This window comes from Petaurus breviceps, unplaced genomic scaffold (assembly GCF_028583685.1).
Source record: "Petaurus breviceps papuanus isolate PSGF00001 unplaced genomic scaffold, PetGlider_PUasm1.0 456, whole genome shotgun sequence".
In the NCBI taxonomy this organism is placed as follows: domain Eukaryota; kingdom Metazoa; phylum Chordata; class Mammalia; order Diprotodontia; family Petauridae; genus Petaurus; species Petaurus breviceps.
In genome coordinates, this window is record NW_027186343.1 from 926,185 (window position 1) to 943,163 (window position 16,979).

At 40.5% G+C, this 16,979-nt stretch overlaps 1 protein-coding gene across 1 annotated transcript in view; it reads right to left on the minus strand.

The window, feature by feature from the left end:
• Window positions 1-221: 221 nt before the first annotated feature.
• Window positions 222-16,979, minus strand: part of LOC138171697 (zinc finger protein 569-like) — a 36,334-nt gene continuing 19,576 nt past the window's right edge. Inside the window, exons 2-6 of the mRNA XM_069101341.1 lie at window positions 15,761-15,879; window positions 15,187-15,333; window positions 11,100-11,226; window positions 9,929-10,024; window positions 222-4,468 (exon numbers count right to left, since the gene is read on the minus strand). Coding sequence (XP_068957442.1) covers window positions 2,964-4,468; window positions 9,929-10,024; window positions 11,100-11,226; window positions 15,187-15,219 — 1,761 coding nt within the window. The 5' untranslated portion in view covers window positions 15,220-15,333; window positions 15,761-15,879 and the 3' untranslated portion in view covers window positions 222-2,963. The remainder of the gene's footprint in view (window positions 4,469-9,928; window positions 10,025-11,099; window positions 11,227-15,186; window positions 15,334-15,760; window positions 15,880-16,979) is intronic.

A 16,979-nucleotide genomic window follows, 5' to 3' on the forward strand; every position in this document is an offset into this window, starting at 1 on the left:
TACAATTACAAACTGACACCAGAGGACAAATGATGAAATAGGCTGAGCACCTTCCGATAAGATGCGAGACTCAGAGTACGGAATGAAAGATTTTTTTTTTGGACTTGGACGATGCAGGAATGTTGTCCTAGATCACTCATGTTTCTAGTATGGGGTTTGTTTTCCTTTCTGGCTCATTTGCATTGGGTGGAAGGGGTAGGTGGAATTTTTGCTGATTAAATTATTTAAAAAAAAACAAAAGAAAACATATTCAGGCATCATTCATAATTGTGGCTTGAATTTTTAATCCAAGATACAGATTTTGTTTTTAAAAAGATAATTCTAATATATAAAATTTTAAAAGTCTGGCTAAAATAAATGAAGATCAAATAAGAAAAAACTGTAAAGTGGAGAATATATCAAATGCTACATCAAAATGACCAATAAAATTCATTTATAACCAAAATATATAGAGGACTGACACCATTTTGTACCAAGAGCCATTGCTAACTGATATGTGTTGAAAGGACATAAAGTTTTCAAAAGTACTGAGAACTATAAAATAACCACATGAAAACACATCCCAGAACACCAATATTAAGGGAAAGTTACATTAAAATTATTATTATTTTTTTTATTAAGCAATCGGGGTTAAGTAACTTGCTCAAGGTTACACAGCCAGGTGTTTCTGGGTGTGGTCCTAAGTACCTGAGCCCGGATTTGATCCCCAGGTCATCCCGACACTGGAGCCAGTGCTCTTACTTGCTGAGCCACCTGGTCACCCCTAAGCAATTGGGGTTATAACTTGCTCAAGGTTACACGGCCAGGTGTTTCTGGGTGGGTGCTAAGTGTCTGAGCCCCGATCCGATCCACATGTCATCCCGACACTGGAGCCGGTGCTCTTACTCACTGTGCTACCTGGCTGCCCCCATTAAAATTATTTTGCAACTTCCAGTTATGCCTTCAAAATTGGTGAAAATGACATAAGGGAACCATTAATATCTGCTTGTTTTTAATTTTGGAATTCACAAACATCAAACAGAAGCACTTTATATATACTATAAAACAGGAAAAGAGTAAAACACAAGAAACAAGTTCTAATATGTAGAGCTAGATTTTCTTTTTGAGCAATTAGTTGATTGGTTGCTGGTTGTTGTCCTTCATTCTCAAAGAGGACCAAAATGACATCACTATGCTAAAGTCAAGTGTCAGTGTATCTGACTGTGGCTGATCAGACCAATATGACCTCGGAACACTCTACCACGGGTCAGGCACATGTTCCCCCACAAAAAAATGTTTAAAAAATTAATCATTTAAAAATTTAACATGGCACTTTCAAAGTTATCTTCATCCCTTCTGAACTTCTTCCTATTCTACTGCATGTATTTTAAAAACCCATCAGAAGCAGGTAGGTGGCATAGTGCCACAAGCACTGGCCCTGGAGTTAGAAGGACCTGAGTTCAAATTCTGCTTTAGACACTCGATACTTACTAGCTAGTGGAACCCTTGGAAAAGTCATTTAACCCTGATGGCCACACACACACACACACACACACACACACACACACACACACACACACAACCCCATTAATTACCTTTTCTTTTTAAAGTGGGGAAAAGGCAATCAATCCTATTCCTAATCTCCCTCAGTGCCATCTTCTCCTACCCAAAATGGAAAAAATCATCAGGAAAGCAGTCAACCAAAATAAATTCCTACACTATCCATGTCCCACAATGTACTTTCATTTATATCTTTTATCCATCACCTCTCGTTCAGGATAGGAAGTGAAGATCTTGATAAATCCTCGAAATAGAGGTTGGTCATTACAATAATCAGAACTGTGACACCTTCCAAATGGACCGCTCAACTGTAGATTAGTCATCATTCCTTTCCCAGAAACATAGAACCAGAGAGCATTTGTGGCAGGATTTGAACCTGTTTTCCTGATTCAAAATGCAGTGCCCTGTTATAATTAGTGTCTTCCTCTACCCTGTTCTGAATATCAATTTGAATTAAGAGACTAAACTGTCTAAATATTTTAGCCTATTACCTCTACTGTGAGACTTATAACCCATGAAATAAATAACAAGAGCTGACTTTTTGGGGTGGCTAGGTGGTGCAGTGAATACAGCACTGGCCCTGGACTCAGGAGGACCTGAGTTCATATCTGCCCTCAGACACTTAACACTTACTAGCCATGTAACCTTGGGCAAGTCATTTAACCCCAATTGCCCTGAAATTATTTATTTATAAATAAATGTCCAACGGATACAAAAATATTTATATCAGGACTTTTTGTACCAGCAAAGAACAGGAAACAAAGTGAGTACTATCAGGGACGAGCTGAAGAAACTTTGGTATATGAATGCTATGGAATATTACTGAAGGGTAAAGACAAACACTAAGATTTCAAAGAAAGATTTCTATCTCTAGGGATTTATGGACAGTATGAAAGTTGGGCTGAGGCCTCGCCTCGTTATTTAGATCCATAAGTTTTATCTCCAATGATTTCTCCAATTTATAGAGCATGAGCTCTATGTAAAGGCCTTGACACTGACAAGAGGCATTGCTTTTATAAGCCTTCTTTCCAGTATAAATATTCTCATGTCTAGTGATCCTTCTTCTAGAGAAAATCATGTCCCCATTGAGCAAATTCATATTTTCTCCACTATGAATCCTCTGATGTAACAGATACTCTCTGGGTGAAGGCCTTCCCCCATTTAGTCCATATAGGGCATCCTCCCAAAATAAATTCTCTGATGCTAAACAAGCTCTATACTCCATTTGAATATCTTTCCTCATTCATTATTGTGATAAAATTTCTATCTTATAGGAATTTTCTACTGGGAAATTGGGGATGACTGTTACTTGAAAGCTTTGCCACACTGGGTTATATGCATAAGGTTTCTCCAGTGTGGATTCCCTGATGAAGAGGAAAACTAGAGCTATATCTGAAAGCCTTCTCACAGTGATTATATTCCTATCATTTCTCTCCAGTGTGGATTTTCTGATGCTGAGCAAGCGAGGCCCTCTGTCTGAAAGTCTTTCCACACTGATTACATTCATAAGGTTTCTCTCCAGTGTGACTTCTCCGATGTACGGCAAGACTGGAGTTCTGTCTGAAAGTCTTCCCACATTGATTACATTCATAAGGTTTCTCTCCAGTGTGGATTCTCTGATGCACAGCAAGACTGGAGTTCTGTGTGAAAGCTTTTCCACATTGATTACATTCATAAGGTTTCTCTCCAGTGTGGATTCTCAGATGATTAGCAAGATTGGAGTTCTGGGTGAAAGCCTTTCCACACTGATTACATTCATAAGGTTTTTCTCCAGTGTGGATTCTTACATGGTTAGCAAGATTGGCCCTATCTGGGAAGGCCTTTCCACACTGATTACAATCATAAATTTTCTCTCCAGAATGGATTCTCTGATGTATAGCAAGAGTGGACCTTTTTGTGAAAGTTTTTCTACATTGATTACATTCATAAATTTTTTCTCCAGTGTGGATTCTTTGATGAAGATAGAGACTGGAGCTCTGTCTAAAAGTCTTTCCACACTGATTACATTTATAAGGTTTTTCTCCAGTGTGAATTCTCTGATGTTCACTAAGACTAGATCTTGTTCTGAAAGTCTTTCCACATTGAGTACATTCATAAGGTTTCTCTCCAGTGTGGATTCTCAAATGGTTAGCAAGAGTGGACCTTTTAGTGAAGGTCTTTCCACATTGATTACATTCATAAGTTTTCTCTCCTGTGTGGATTCTTTGATGAAGATAAAGACTTGAACTCTGTCTGAAAGTCTTCCCACATTGAGTACATTTATAAGGTTTTTCTCCAGTGTGGATTCTTTGATGTTCACTAAGACTAGATCTCGTTCTGAAAGTCTTTCCACATTGAGTACATTCATAAGGTTTCTCTCCAGTGTGGATTCTCTCATGTATAGCAAGACTGGACCTATTTGTGAAAGCCTTTCCACATTGATTACATTCATAAGGTTTCCCTGCAGTATGAATTTTATGTTGGCCAATGAGCTTTGAGTTCTGGCTGAAGGTCTTCCCATCTTCATTAAATATATAAACCATTTTTCCAGTATAACCTTTCTGATGCCTAATGAAGTCTGAACTCAAGCCAAAGACCATTTCCTGTTGATTACCCTGATACATTTGCATTTCAGGAGGCTTCTCAAAAGACTGCATAAGGCCAACCTTTTCAGTAAAGGATTCCCTATCTTCACTATACTGAAAACACTCATTTCCTGAAGTCATTTTCTTACACTGAATTAGGACTGAATACTGTCCGAAACCTTTTCTATCTTTATCAAATTCACAGTGATTATTTAGATTTTTCTCTGTCTTGATATCCAAGTCACAGATTTCTCTCAAATTCAAGTCACAGGGACTATCACTCATGAATCTTTGCTGAAGAGATTCTTCCACAGAGATGCTTAGCTTTGCAGTAGTCTCATTCACTTCAGACCTTGTTTGTGCATCTAAAGGAAAACAAACATATTTATAGATACACATGCATATAAATAAATCTTCTTTCCTCCATTGGAAGAAAGTAAACTGACATATTCTATCCCCCAGTCAAAAAGAAGAGTTTTCAGGGGCGGCTAGGTGGCGCAGTGAGTAAAGCACCGGCCCAGAGTCAGGAGAACCCGAGTTCAGTTTCGGTCTCAGACACTTAACACCCACACAAAACTACTAGTCCTGTAACCTTGGGCAAGTTACTCAACCCCAACTGCCCTCCAAAAAAAAAAAAGTTTTCAAACTTAATGGGCAAAATCAATCAATTCAAAATGTTATTAACTCATATCTATAGGATGATTTAATTTATGAAGAACTTCACCAACACTAACATCCTCACAACAAACAGGGTAGGATTCTCATCACACTTTATAATTGAAACCATGAGCTCAGAACAGCCAAGTCACATGACCAACATTCCTGCAAGCAAGGTTAGAACTCAAACCCTAGGACTGACCATGATCAGTCCCCAGTACTAGACTGCCTTACTCCACTTCACTTGCAATCCTTCACTGAAATTCCTTTTGCTGATTTTTCTTTTAATTTTGTTGTACTCAGGAAAGCTTTCTGTTCTTCCATATTGACCAGTTTTAAAGCATCATCACTTTCTCATCTTTTGTAAATTTCATATGTTAAGCTAAGAGATAGGTTTATCTTTTTCTCCCGTCGTATTTTCAATATTATGATCAACTTTTCTTATATTCTATTCAGATGCAAAGATATTATTTGTTTATATAAATAATATTTATATAAATTTTATTTATTTATATATGCATAGATATTTGCTGCACATATACTAAAAACTGATATTATGTCATTATCTATCATATCTTTGGACATAATGTAATGTCTCTAGTGATCCTTTTCAATTGAATTAGTGGCTCATGAACACACTGGGCGTTAATGATTGTGGTTTAAGATCGTTGAGCTAGAAATTCTTTAGTGGTGCATCAAGTAGTAGATCACGGCCCACTTCTGTTACAAATGTATTTTTCCTCTGGGATAATAAGTATGTGCATGTTTGAACCATAAAAGGCTTTTTTATGCAAACAGTCACGTGATCAGGCATACGATGATTTTGGTATTTACATCAAACTTTGACCAGTTTTGACTAAGTAAAATATATTCTGTTTCTCAACCTGTCATCAAATTGTTTCTAAACTATCAGAAAGGTCTGACATTTAAGCACAAATCAATGCCCATCATATAGTCACAAGTATGCAATATCCTCATTCGGCATCTACAGTATACAGCACCAGCGTGGTTCCCTCATTCCAAGGGTGCCATGGAGCTGCATCTCATCAGCGCTGTAATCATTGATCAAGATGGCACAAATATCTGTGTTCTTGCAGTGAAGAGGGCAGCTTCTTCGAAAAACATGCTCACTAGGCATGGGCATTCTAAGACATCCTGAAACCATCAGGGAACATTGCAACCATTCTACAAAAAAACACCTAATGCTGCCTCTCATTGTAGAGTTAAGGCTATTTTTAAACTTTGAACTTTTCTTCTTCTATCGCACAGATTCTCAAAGCATCTGGTTGGCAACATAGGTGAGTCATGTGGCAGAGTTTCTAAGAGTGTAGACAATGTGCCAATAGTAGAAAGAAGAAACTTATGTCTGAAGAGTCCTTTCCTTACAAACATTGTTTTATTTTAAAGCACTGTTTTAAAAACTACAAAGCAAGATAGGCAAATGAATTTCAAGGGAATTTATCATTCAATACACTACTTGTCACTGCAAATAAAAAATAAATCTTTTATATATTAATTAGTGATTCATTTTGGTGACGGTTTTTTGGGCTAGAAATAAAAAATGAATTTCCATCCCTTAGCAAGAATTTCCATCCCTGTAAAATTCTCCTATCATTTTCTATGTCATCCCTGTGTGAGAAAACATTTTCACTGTATTCTCCATTACAAACCAAAATTCAAATGGAATAGAGAACTGGGCCTAGCAGTCAAGAAGACCTGAGTTCAAATCCCACCTCAGACACTTATTAGCCCTGTGACTGTGGGCAAGTCACTTAGCTTCTTCTTGCCTCTGTTTCCTCAATTGTAAAATGGGGATAATAACATCATTTACCTCACAGCATTTGGGGGATCAAATAAGATAATGTCTGTGAAACACTTTGCCCAGTGACTAGCACAGCACAGATACTACATAAATGCCATTTATTATTATGATTGTTGTTTTTCTTATTAAATAGATTAGGAGAAACACACTGAAGACTGAACTTGGCAGCTGTTGAAATAAAGAGTGCAAATTTTTGTTCAGAGAAAAAAGTCCAACTGTGAATTTCATATCTCACATTATGTTTAACAACTTCCAAGTTATAACTTATATGATGAAAAAATGCTATTTGTATTCAACATAATCTGTAAAACAAAGAAATTTAAATTGAAGTCTTATAGGTAATAAGCAAGAAATCTTACTGTATTTCTAAAAAATTCTTGCAGAAAGCCCTATACTAAATTTTCATAATTATTTTTATAATATTATCATTTATATTTTATTTTCATAATTTAAGTAGAATAGGATTTTACATTTTATAATAATACCCTGTAATGAAATCATAGATTTGGAGCATTGAGAGGTAAAAGTTTTCAGGTCATTATCATAGGAATTAAATGTAAAATTAATATGAATTATATGAATAGTAGTTTAAATGACTGGGGAGTTTCACAACATACTTCTTGCTACTGGTGAAAGAGGTTCTAAGAACAATAGATATTGGGAACCGCTACTCTGGAGCTGGCTGTTCATTGTACTGATCAATGCTTCTACAGTATAAACTATTCCACTGCTTCTGTTCATTTACCTCTATATTTGTTCAGATAACTCTTCACAGGTTTCTCTGAAACTTTGCCTTTTATAAATTCTTAAGACTCAACAATCTGCCATTATATTCTTAGACCAACATTTATTCAGTCATTTACTAATATATGGGTACCATCTTTTTTTTCTAGTTCTTTTCACCAACAAAAAAAAAAGCAGCTACAAATTTGTGTCATGTCTTTTCTCTTTAATCCCTTTAGTGGATAGGTCTCCTAGTGGTTATGGGTCAAAGGACATCCGGGTGAATGAGTGTGGGAGCAGAATTCAGAACTGTATTACACAATGAAATCCCTTCATTTTAATGCTGGGTGAATCTTTGTTTCAAGGTGTTTTCTATACACAGCATGTAGGAGGGGTCTGCTTCCGAATGTATTCTGCTGCCCTCTTCCATTGTCGTGGGTGAATTCACCCCATGCACATTTCGTTATGACAATTAAGTTTTCTGTATCGCATACTCTGATCCTCTTTCCCTGCCTCAATCTTTAAAAACAAAAAATAGATGGGGAAGGGGAACGGGATCAACACTGGTTATTTAGAATAGAGATGGCATGCTCCTCACTCCTCACCCACCTCTTCATGCATCTATCACAGTCCCAGATGACTGACTGTAACACTACCTAAAAGTCTGCCCTAAATAAATCATCTTCTATGGTGGAAACGTTTTCCATCTTGAGGCAGCTGGATGGCACAATGTATAGAGCCCTGGGCCTGGAGTCAAGAAGACCTGCGTTCAAATACAGACTCTGATACTTGCTAAATGTGCGACACGGGGCAAGTCACAGCACCTCTGTGTGCCCAGTTTTCTTATGTGTAAAAAGGAGATAATAGTGACCAGTTTCCCAGGGTTGTTGTGAGGATCAACTGAGATATTTATAAATCACTTGACACATAGGAGGTTCTATTATAAATGTTACCTTTTATCTTCAATATTTTGATTTTGATTATTTCCATACTAACTCTGCTCTCCTTAAACTGCTCTGTCCTCTCATATGCTATTCAGTTATTTCCCTGTTGAACTTAATGTATTTCTATAGCAAGACATACTCCTTGGGGCAGCTAGGTGGCACAGTGAATAGAGCACCGGCCCTGGAGTCAGGAGGACCTGAGTTAAAATGTGACCTCAGACACATGACACAATTATTAGTTGAGTGACCTTGGGCAAGTCACTTAGCCCCAATTGCCTTGCCTTCCCCCTCCAAAAAAGGAAAGAACAAACAAACAAACAAAATACCACCCTCCTTTGCTCAGAGCAGCTAAGAGTGAGGTTTCTTTTCAAACCACCTCTATGTTTGCATGCCAGATTGTGAGCTCCTGGACAGCAGGGACTGTCTTTTATCTTTCTTTGTGTCCCCAGGGCTTAGCACAGTGCCCGGAACATAATGGGTGTTAGATCAATGTTTACTGAGTGACTGGGCTCAAGGCTGATACCAGGATCCATCCTCTCCCTTATTCTCTGGATTTCTATCTCTTGCTTAATTATCAAATGCGGGTTGTGGCCTCAATCCTATTTCTTTCTATTTCTTATATCTTATCACCTACAAGGAATTACCTTTCACTTAAATCTGAATCACAAAGATTTCTAAGTTGCTGGGCAGCCTGGTGCTATGGGATACCTTTCATCTCCCTAGTGTTAAGGAGGTCATCACCTCAATGAAGGTTTTTTCTGAAAATGGAAACAAAGCATGGATCATAGAGATCAGGAAAGAGCTCTACATTAATGACTTTTGCAAGCCTCAGCCTTGGATGATTACTTCCAAGTAAGGCAATGGCCTTCCTTACCACTCACATGCTACTGAATGGAAATCAGGAAAACAACTGGCTGGGTCCACTACAAATTTAGGGTTACATAAACTTTGTTAACTATTCATCGCAGCGGGCAATCCTTTTATATCCCCCCTGACTTTTCCACACTTTTCCCTCACAATGTCTTTTTCAAATCTTTTCATCCTTCCCCAACCATCCTTTGTCATGTACTCCGCTCCAACCTCTCTCAGCTGAGAACTTGACCTCACGTTTCACTGAAAAATCAGACATTTGCAAAAAGTTCTCCTTTTCCTCCTTTACCCTAGTCCCCCATTAAGATGTGGCCCTTCTGCTTGCCAAGGCAAACCCTTTTACTTGGATAAATGGCCCCAATCCATCGCATTTAGACCCTCCCAGGTTAAGCTGGTCACCTCTTATCTCACCATCATGCTGGTAATTAAAGTATTGACTGGGGTAGTTAGAAGGAAAGCACTTTTGAGGAAGGTCCAGGTGAAAGGAGAGAATAGAATAAATGGGGGAATAGGATGGAGGGAAATCTAGCTAGCAATAGTAACTGTGAAAAAGTTCTGAAGCAAGAAAGGATCACAGATTTATCAGTACAAGGGAAATCAAAGGCCATGGTGCCCAAATTCCTAATTTCATAGATGGAAAAACTGAGATTCAGAGGTTTAGTGATTTCCCCAAGATCATACAGCTCAAAAGCATCTAAAAAAGAATTCCAAGTCAGGTCTTCTTGCCCCCAAGCCTAGCATTCTCTTCACTACAACACAGATGCTTCTTGTGATAAAAGCCCTCATATACCTGCTTTCATCTCACTCACCTGGACAGGAGTTCCTCAGGTCAGTTTGATCCAGGATCCATGATGCTTCCTTTCCCTCAAAATGGGAGATTAAATCTTCTTTGAGAACTGGAATTCCTTGGCATGGAGAATAAGGAAGGAGTGATGAAGGAGAGAAACTTACACTTTATTCCTCTTTAGTCAAAGGGGACATGCAGACATGCTAGCAACAACACAGGATGGTTCCCAGGACTCCTCAAGGATGGTTGACATGGTATTTATTGTTGAGAGCTTGGAGGTAGGGGGAGATCAGACAGCCAAATTGGAACAAGAACATTCTGTCTTTGTCTGTCTCCTTCATAGAACCATGGTCACATTCTATAGCTTATCTAGAAATTAGAGCCCGCTCCTAGTTCATGGACCTGGGCATGAAGTAAGGAGGATTGGAGTTTAAATTTAGCCTTGGGCCCTTACTAGCTGTGTACCCCCGGGCAAGTCAATTAACCTATTTGCCTTAGGTTCCTCAACTGTAAAATGGGGATAATAATTGTACCAAACTCACTTTGTGAGGATCAGATGAGAAAAAATTTATAAAGTACTTAGCATGATGCCTGGCATACAGTAGGTCTATAGAAATGCTTATTCCTTTCCCTTCCTTTCCCACCATCTGTGCTAGAATTTGGGGGAAGAATGAAAGAAGAACAAAGTTATACAAAGCAGGACTAGGAGTCATTAGCCATAAATTTATGCTTGTTAACAAGAACAGCTTTGAGATTAGTCCCATCCCAACGAGGAAAGGGTGGCCTTGTTGACTAGGGTCTTCCCTTCACTTCCTTTCTTCAAGGAAAAGACACATGAGTAGTTTTCAGAGATTTTGCAGAAAAAAAAATTCAGTTTACTGGCAGGGCATAGGCCAGATAATCTCTGACATTAGTTCCAAATCCGAGTCCATAACTCTTGCTTGTTTTGTAAGCTGAAGTTACTTAAAATACAAAACAGACAACCACAGGAACACCAAGGAAAGATCCTAGCTTCCTAACACAAAATGCAAAGACCTTTGTCAGGAAAACCAGGCAGCAGGAGGACCCTGTGGAGAGACCATCACTTTTGATTTTCTAATAAGTGATAAACACTCAAACCCTGCAAACTAGGGAAGGAAAGAAGACACGTCTTTGATGGCAGATTCAGACTTCCTAGGGGAAGCTGGGCTTACCCAGGGACAGCAGGTTCTGGGAGTTTTCCAGCATCACCTCCTTATACAGCTCCTTCCAAGAATGGTCCAAGAGGCACCACTCCTCCTGGGTGAAGTACACAGCCACATCCTTGAATGTCAGTGCCTCCTAACCAAGAAAATTCATAAGGCTTAGAGCTGAAAGGGACTGAAGAATCCATCCAGTCCAACCCTCATCAATGTACAGGAGTGAACTGGAGTACAGAGAAGGGATTTCCTAAACATCCTATGATTTATGATTGTCAACAACACTTAAAACCATAGACATTAAGAGCCCAATGGAATACTGAGAAAAAAGGATTTTATATTTGCAGTTGGAAAAAAGTTGACAAATATCTTACTATGAAACGTTTCTTCCTATGGAATCATGGAGAAGATATGTGCTTTGTAAAATATCTTAGGCTTTTGCTTTATGATTGTTTTCACTTGTTAATGGCATATATTCATTAATATTCTCAAATTATATAGAATGAGAGTAATTATGATGGGGAAAGGAGGTTTTCTTCATTTATTCTAAATATAATATTTCATTACTTGGGGTTGGAGGTTGAGCTAATTCTTGAGAAAGATATTACCAGCTTTTGAGAAATAGGTTATGTAAATACACCCCTAAAACTCTCGAGCACTGGACAGCAGGAGTCAGGATAATGGGTTAAGAGGCAGGCTGATGGATAAGATGCAAGAGAGTGGCCAAATGTGAGAATGCCTTGATACTTGAGAAGGGTCATCTATGTTTCCAACCTGCTACATGTGGAACACATTTGGCCAGTGCCTTCTTATTTGATGCTCTCTCATTTCATTCATCTGCCATTTCCATTAGTGTTATGATGGATTTATTTAGAGGTTCTACTATTTATTGGTTATCAAGGTGGCCCAGTGGACAGAGTACTGAGCATGGAGTCATGAAGACCTCAGTTCAAATCTGGTCTCCATCACTGACTAGCTGTGTGATCTGAATCAAGTTACTCAACCCCGTTTACCTCAGTTTCCTCATCTGTAAAATGAACTAGAAAAGGAAATGGCAAACCACCCCAGTAGCTCTGTCAAGAGAATCCCAAATGGGGTCGTGAAGAATCAGACATGACTAAAACAAATGAACAACAAATTACTTAGGAACAATTCTCAATCATGTGGATAAAATTGTCTTTTCATCATTCCATCTTTCATCATCTTGACTGCTTCCTTAACACATCTGATTTATAATTTTTGAAATCCATTTCTCTGCTAACTTCCTTTATTTCTAAATTATTTAATTTCTGAGGAATTAAGGCATTTGTGGGTCTTTCCCCAGAATTTACAAACCTTTCCTTTTCACAAGGGTTTCTTGAATCACAATTCTTCATTGTATGGTATTTATTTATCATATGGGATCTCGACAGAGGAAGGCAGTACTTTTATTGATTGACAATTCATGTCCAGTTGATTCTCTCACTCACGACAGAAGCTACTGCAAACCTCTCCCTTCTCCAACCTCCCTCATACATCCTTCACCACCATGGGGTGAGGCCATGAACTCCAAGCTTCCTTTTAAGGAGGGAGCTCAGCTCCGACAATTCCTCAATCCTCACCTGATGCCACTCCCTTTGGACTTCTCTGAAGGCCATCTCCACCACTCTTCAGGAAGCTTATTGCTGGGATAACATGCATCCTGTGACATCTTAGCAGCTTCAGTACTCCCCCTCATCACTGCCTTTGGCCCCTCTGATTAGAGGTGGGGCCATGAACACCAAACTTCCATTGGACGAGAGGGCTGAGCTCATATGTTTCTTTTCTCACCTGGCTGCACTACTTTGGGACTTCTCACTGACTTCTCCACCATGCCCCAGTGTCTGCTGTGCTGACCCTTGTCCCCTTGGGGGCTTCTTTTTGTGTGTTGTCTTTCCCTTTGAGATTGTAAACTCCATGAGGTCAGGGACTGCTTTTCTTTTTTGGTATCTGAATCCTCAGTCTTCAGCCCAATGACTGGCATGTCATAAACACAATAAATGTTTATTGACTACTGACCACCCCAACAATCTCATTTGAATATCATGCCTCTTATTTTAACTTAAAAATCAAGGCCATTCAATGTGAGTCACCTCCAATCACAACTTCCTTTCCTACTTCTCAATCTAGATATCCACAGATATCTTAAAGTCAACATAATCAAAATGGAATTATCTTGTTCCCTTAAGGTTCCCCCAGCCTCCTACCTTCCCTATTACTGTGAAGGGCAACAGCAACCTCCCAATCCCCATCTTTCATTGCCTCATTTCCCGTCTGTTGCCAATACCTATTCATTTCTCTTTTGTAATATTTCCCAAATAAACCACCTTCTCTCCTCAGATGTTATCACTTCATCCTTGGAGTACCACAATAGCTAGCTGCTGGGCTGGCCTGCCTCAAGACTCTCCCCACTCCAATACCTCTGACATTTGTCCAATTAAGTGATATTCTTACCCTGCAGGTAGAACCGTGTCATCCCCTAATCAATAAACTCCAGTGGCTCCCTATTACCTCCAGGATCAAATACCAATGTGATCTCCTTGCATTCAAAGCCCTTTATGACTTAAAAACCACCTGCCTCTACTGTCTTCCTGTTCTTTATTCTCCATCACCTACTCAGTGACCCAATGATACTGGTCTCCTTGGTATTTCATAAAGAAGACGCTCCATCTCTAGGCTCCACACATTTTCTTAGGCTGCCCTAAATGGCTAGAATTCTCTACCTTTTCATTTCAGCCTCCTGGCTTCTTTCAGGTTCCAACTACAGTCCCACCTACCTTTAACTAGTGAATGGGCACTGCTTCAGACAAGCTGAGACCTGGGAAAGGCCTTGGGTTAAAAAGACCAAGGTCTCCCACTGCATCCGGTGCCATCACCAGTCATCTAGACCTGGGTCTTGCCACTGGAGGGAGAGCATGAGGCTGATGACAACACAGCTCCGCCTCACTTAAATCCAATTCACTTGCAAGTCAACACGTGACCCTGCTGATGTCATTGGCCCTCTTGGAGAACAAAGGAGGAACAGCCACCACCCCCTACCTTCTACAGGAATCCTTCCCAGCCCCTCTTAACTCTAGTGCTACCCTTCTTTTAGTTATATCTTATTTATCCTGCCTACGGCGGCCTACACATGCCTGTCTGCTTGTTGGCTCCCCCATCAGACGGTAAGCTCCTTGAGGAGAGAAGTTTTTGTTTGCCATTTCTGGTAGCCACAGCCCTAAGCTCAGTGCCGTGACTGTCTTTGGTCTAAGAGGGACAGCCAAATGACCATCCTCTCAGTAATAAATGTGCTGGCCTAAAATGATTAAATTACCCAGAACTTTTTGATCACCACACCTGGTCCTGAAACTGCCGGCTCCTTCCCTTCCCACCTACACTGGCTAGAGCTTTCACAGATACAGCTGCTCACGTCTCCCCATTAGACTGTGAGCTCCTGGATGGCAGGGGCTGATTCCTCCTTCCTTTGTATCCACAGGAGGTCTGCACAGGGCGGGCACAGAGGAGCCACTTTCTAAAGGCTTAGTGACCTGACCTAAGAAATGGCAAACGGGAGGGATCCAGAGACCCCTGAGAAGACCTATGTGAACTAGGCAGAGTAAATGGACCAGGGAGACAGTCTCTGCTCTGACTCCAATATTGCAAAGGAAACAGCTGGTGAGACATCAGGGCTCTGCTCTGTGCAGACAGGAGGTGGGCAGGAAGGGCTCTTCCTTGACCTTCAATTAGTACAAGAGAGCTTTGAGAAAAGAAACACAGAGGAAAGGGAAGTGTGTGAGTGTGTGTGTGTGTTAGGAATGCAAAAAGAGAGCAAAGAAATGAGTCATATGTAATACAGATCAATAAATGAAGTGGTTTTGACAGTCAGTTGTAATGAGGCAGAACTTAAAAATCAAAACCATGAAGGCAGCAAGTTGGGGGGGGGGACAGTTATGGCTAGAGATGAAAAAGAGCTAATGAAACACTTCAAAACATATAAGAGGGCAGGGCAATGTTGTTACCACTGTACTCTATTTCATATTTTCTGTATCTATGGAAATGCCCACATCTGCTGATGTTGGTCAACCTATGGTGGCACTATACTCACCTGCCAGGGGGGTCTTTGGGGTCCAGGGGCCATCCCTTGGGCTCCCTGCTTGGGCCAGGTTTGGGTCCTCTTCAGGCTGAGCAGGGGAGAGAGAAGGATCCCAGAGGGGAGATGTCTTTCCCTTCACTCCTAAGGCAGGGGGTTGGCCTACAAAGATTTACAGAAGGTGAGACTCAGGAGTTACAAAGCCCCTGGCATTGCCCTCAGGGGAGAAAGTCCAATGAGAAGAAGAGGGCAGCAGCAGGATGGACACCCTCTCTTATTCCTTCTCTTCTGTCCCCCTCCCCTCCTTCATTGTCCCATAGAGACTCAAGAGGCAGGAAGGGGCTTCATGTCCCAGATGGTGGAAAGCAATCAGTCTCAATGGTTCCTGAATCAGAGCTCTTCCTCCCACTGATGGTCTGGACTAGGTCTGAAGGTCAGGCTATGTGACCCATTGGTAAAGCAGGAGATGGTGCCCCAGTACATTTGGGATGTGATTGGGAAGCCTGAATAAGAAGAATGGGCTGGAAACCAGCCCAGGAGCCAGGCCTGGGAGGGAATTATGATCCTGGTATCCCCATAAGATACTCACCAAGAGGTCAGAAGGCAAGGATGAGGCCAAAGAGAAGGGGCATCCAACAGAAGCAGGGTACCAGTTGGGGTCCTGACTCAGACCTACAGTCAATCCTCAACTCTGATAGGGTAACATTCCTACAAACAGCATGAAAGTAAAAAACAAGAATGCTGATACAGTGACCTTACTGGAAACAGGTTAGGCTCCTGCAGCCACCCAAAACCAGGATCTTTCACTAGAGATTGCTGAAAATACACATTTCTGGGGCAGTCAGGTAGCACAGCGAGTAAGAGCACTGGCTCGAGTGTTGAGAAGACCTGGAGATCGAATCCCGGGCTCAGACACCTAGCACCCACCCAGAAACACCTGGCCATGTAACCTTGAGCAAGTTACTTAACCCCAATTGCTTAGGGGCAGCCAGGTGGCTCAGCAAGTAAGAGCACTGGCTCCAGTGTCTGGATGACCTGGATCAAATCCAGGCTCAGATACTCAGCACCACACCCAGAAATAACTGGCTGTTATTATGTAACTGTTAAATAATAACTGGCCATGTTATATAATAACTGGTCGTGTTAACCCCGATTGCTTTAAAATATATATATATACTTTTCTGCAGAGAATTCTTGATAACAAAATATTAATTATGATAATCTACACTTTTCCTAACCCAGTAACCATGAAATAACCCATAAAATTCAGTACCCAAAATAAAACTGGTAACACGCAAAACATTTTCTCTTCCTAGTAATTCCTTAGAATTGTGTAACTTTTGTGCTAACATCTCAATTAAAAAAAATTCAGACAGTATTCACTTATCATAAATACGGTAAAGCAAATAAAATTCTTAAAGCAAACATTTTTTAATGGGAATTTTACCTTCCACTGTGTCAGATTTTGCAGCATGAGAATGCTGTCCTGTATACTACACAGCTGTAAAGTTCTCTACCTTGCCCACCCTCTGAAAACCAAGGGAGAGGTTGCTGGCACTTGAATCGCTCAGCCCTGCAGCACTCCTGCATAGTCAGCTCCATGTGCCCTTGTCTCCAGCCCCTTTTAAGAGATTCAGCAGTCCTGGGAGCAGAACCTGTCCTAATCAAACACTTCCCAGGGAGACTGCCCACACCCTCCTAGCAAAGCACCTCAGGCCATGCAGCTCACAGAACACTGGTTTCAGAGGCAGTCAAGTTTCCCCTAGCAACTTCAGCATTTGCTCAGGATATACCAAGACTGGCAAGAC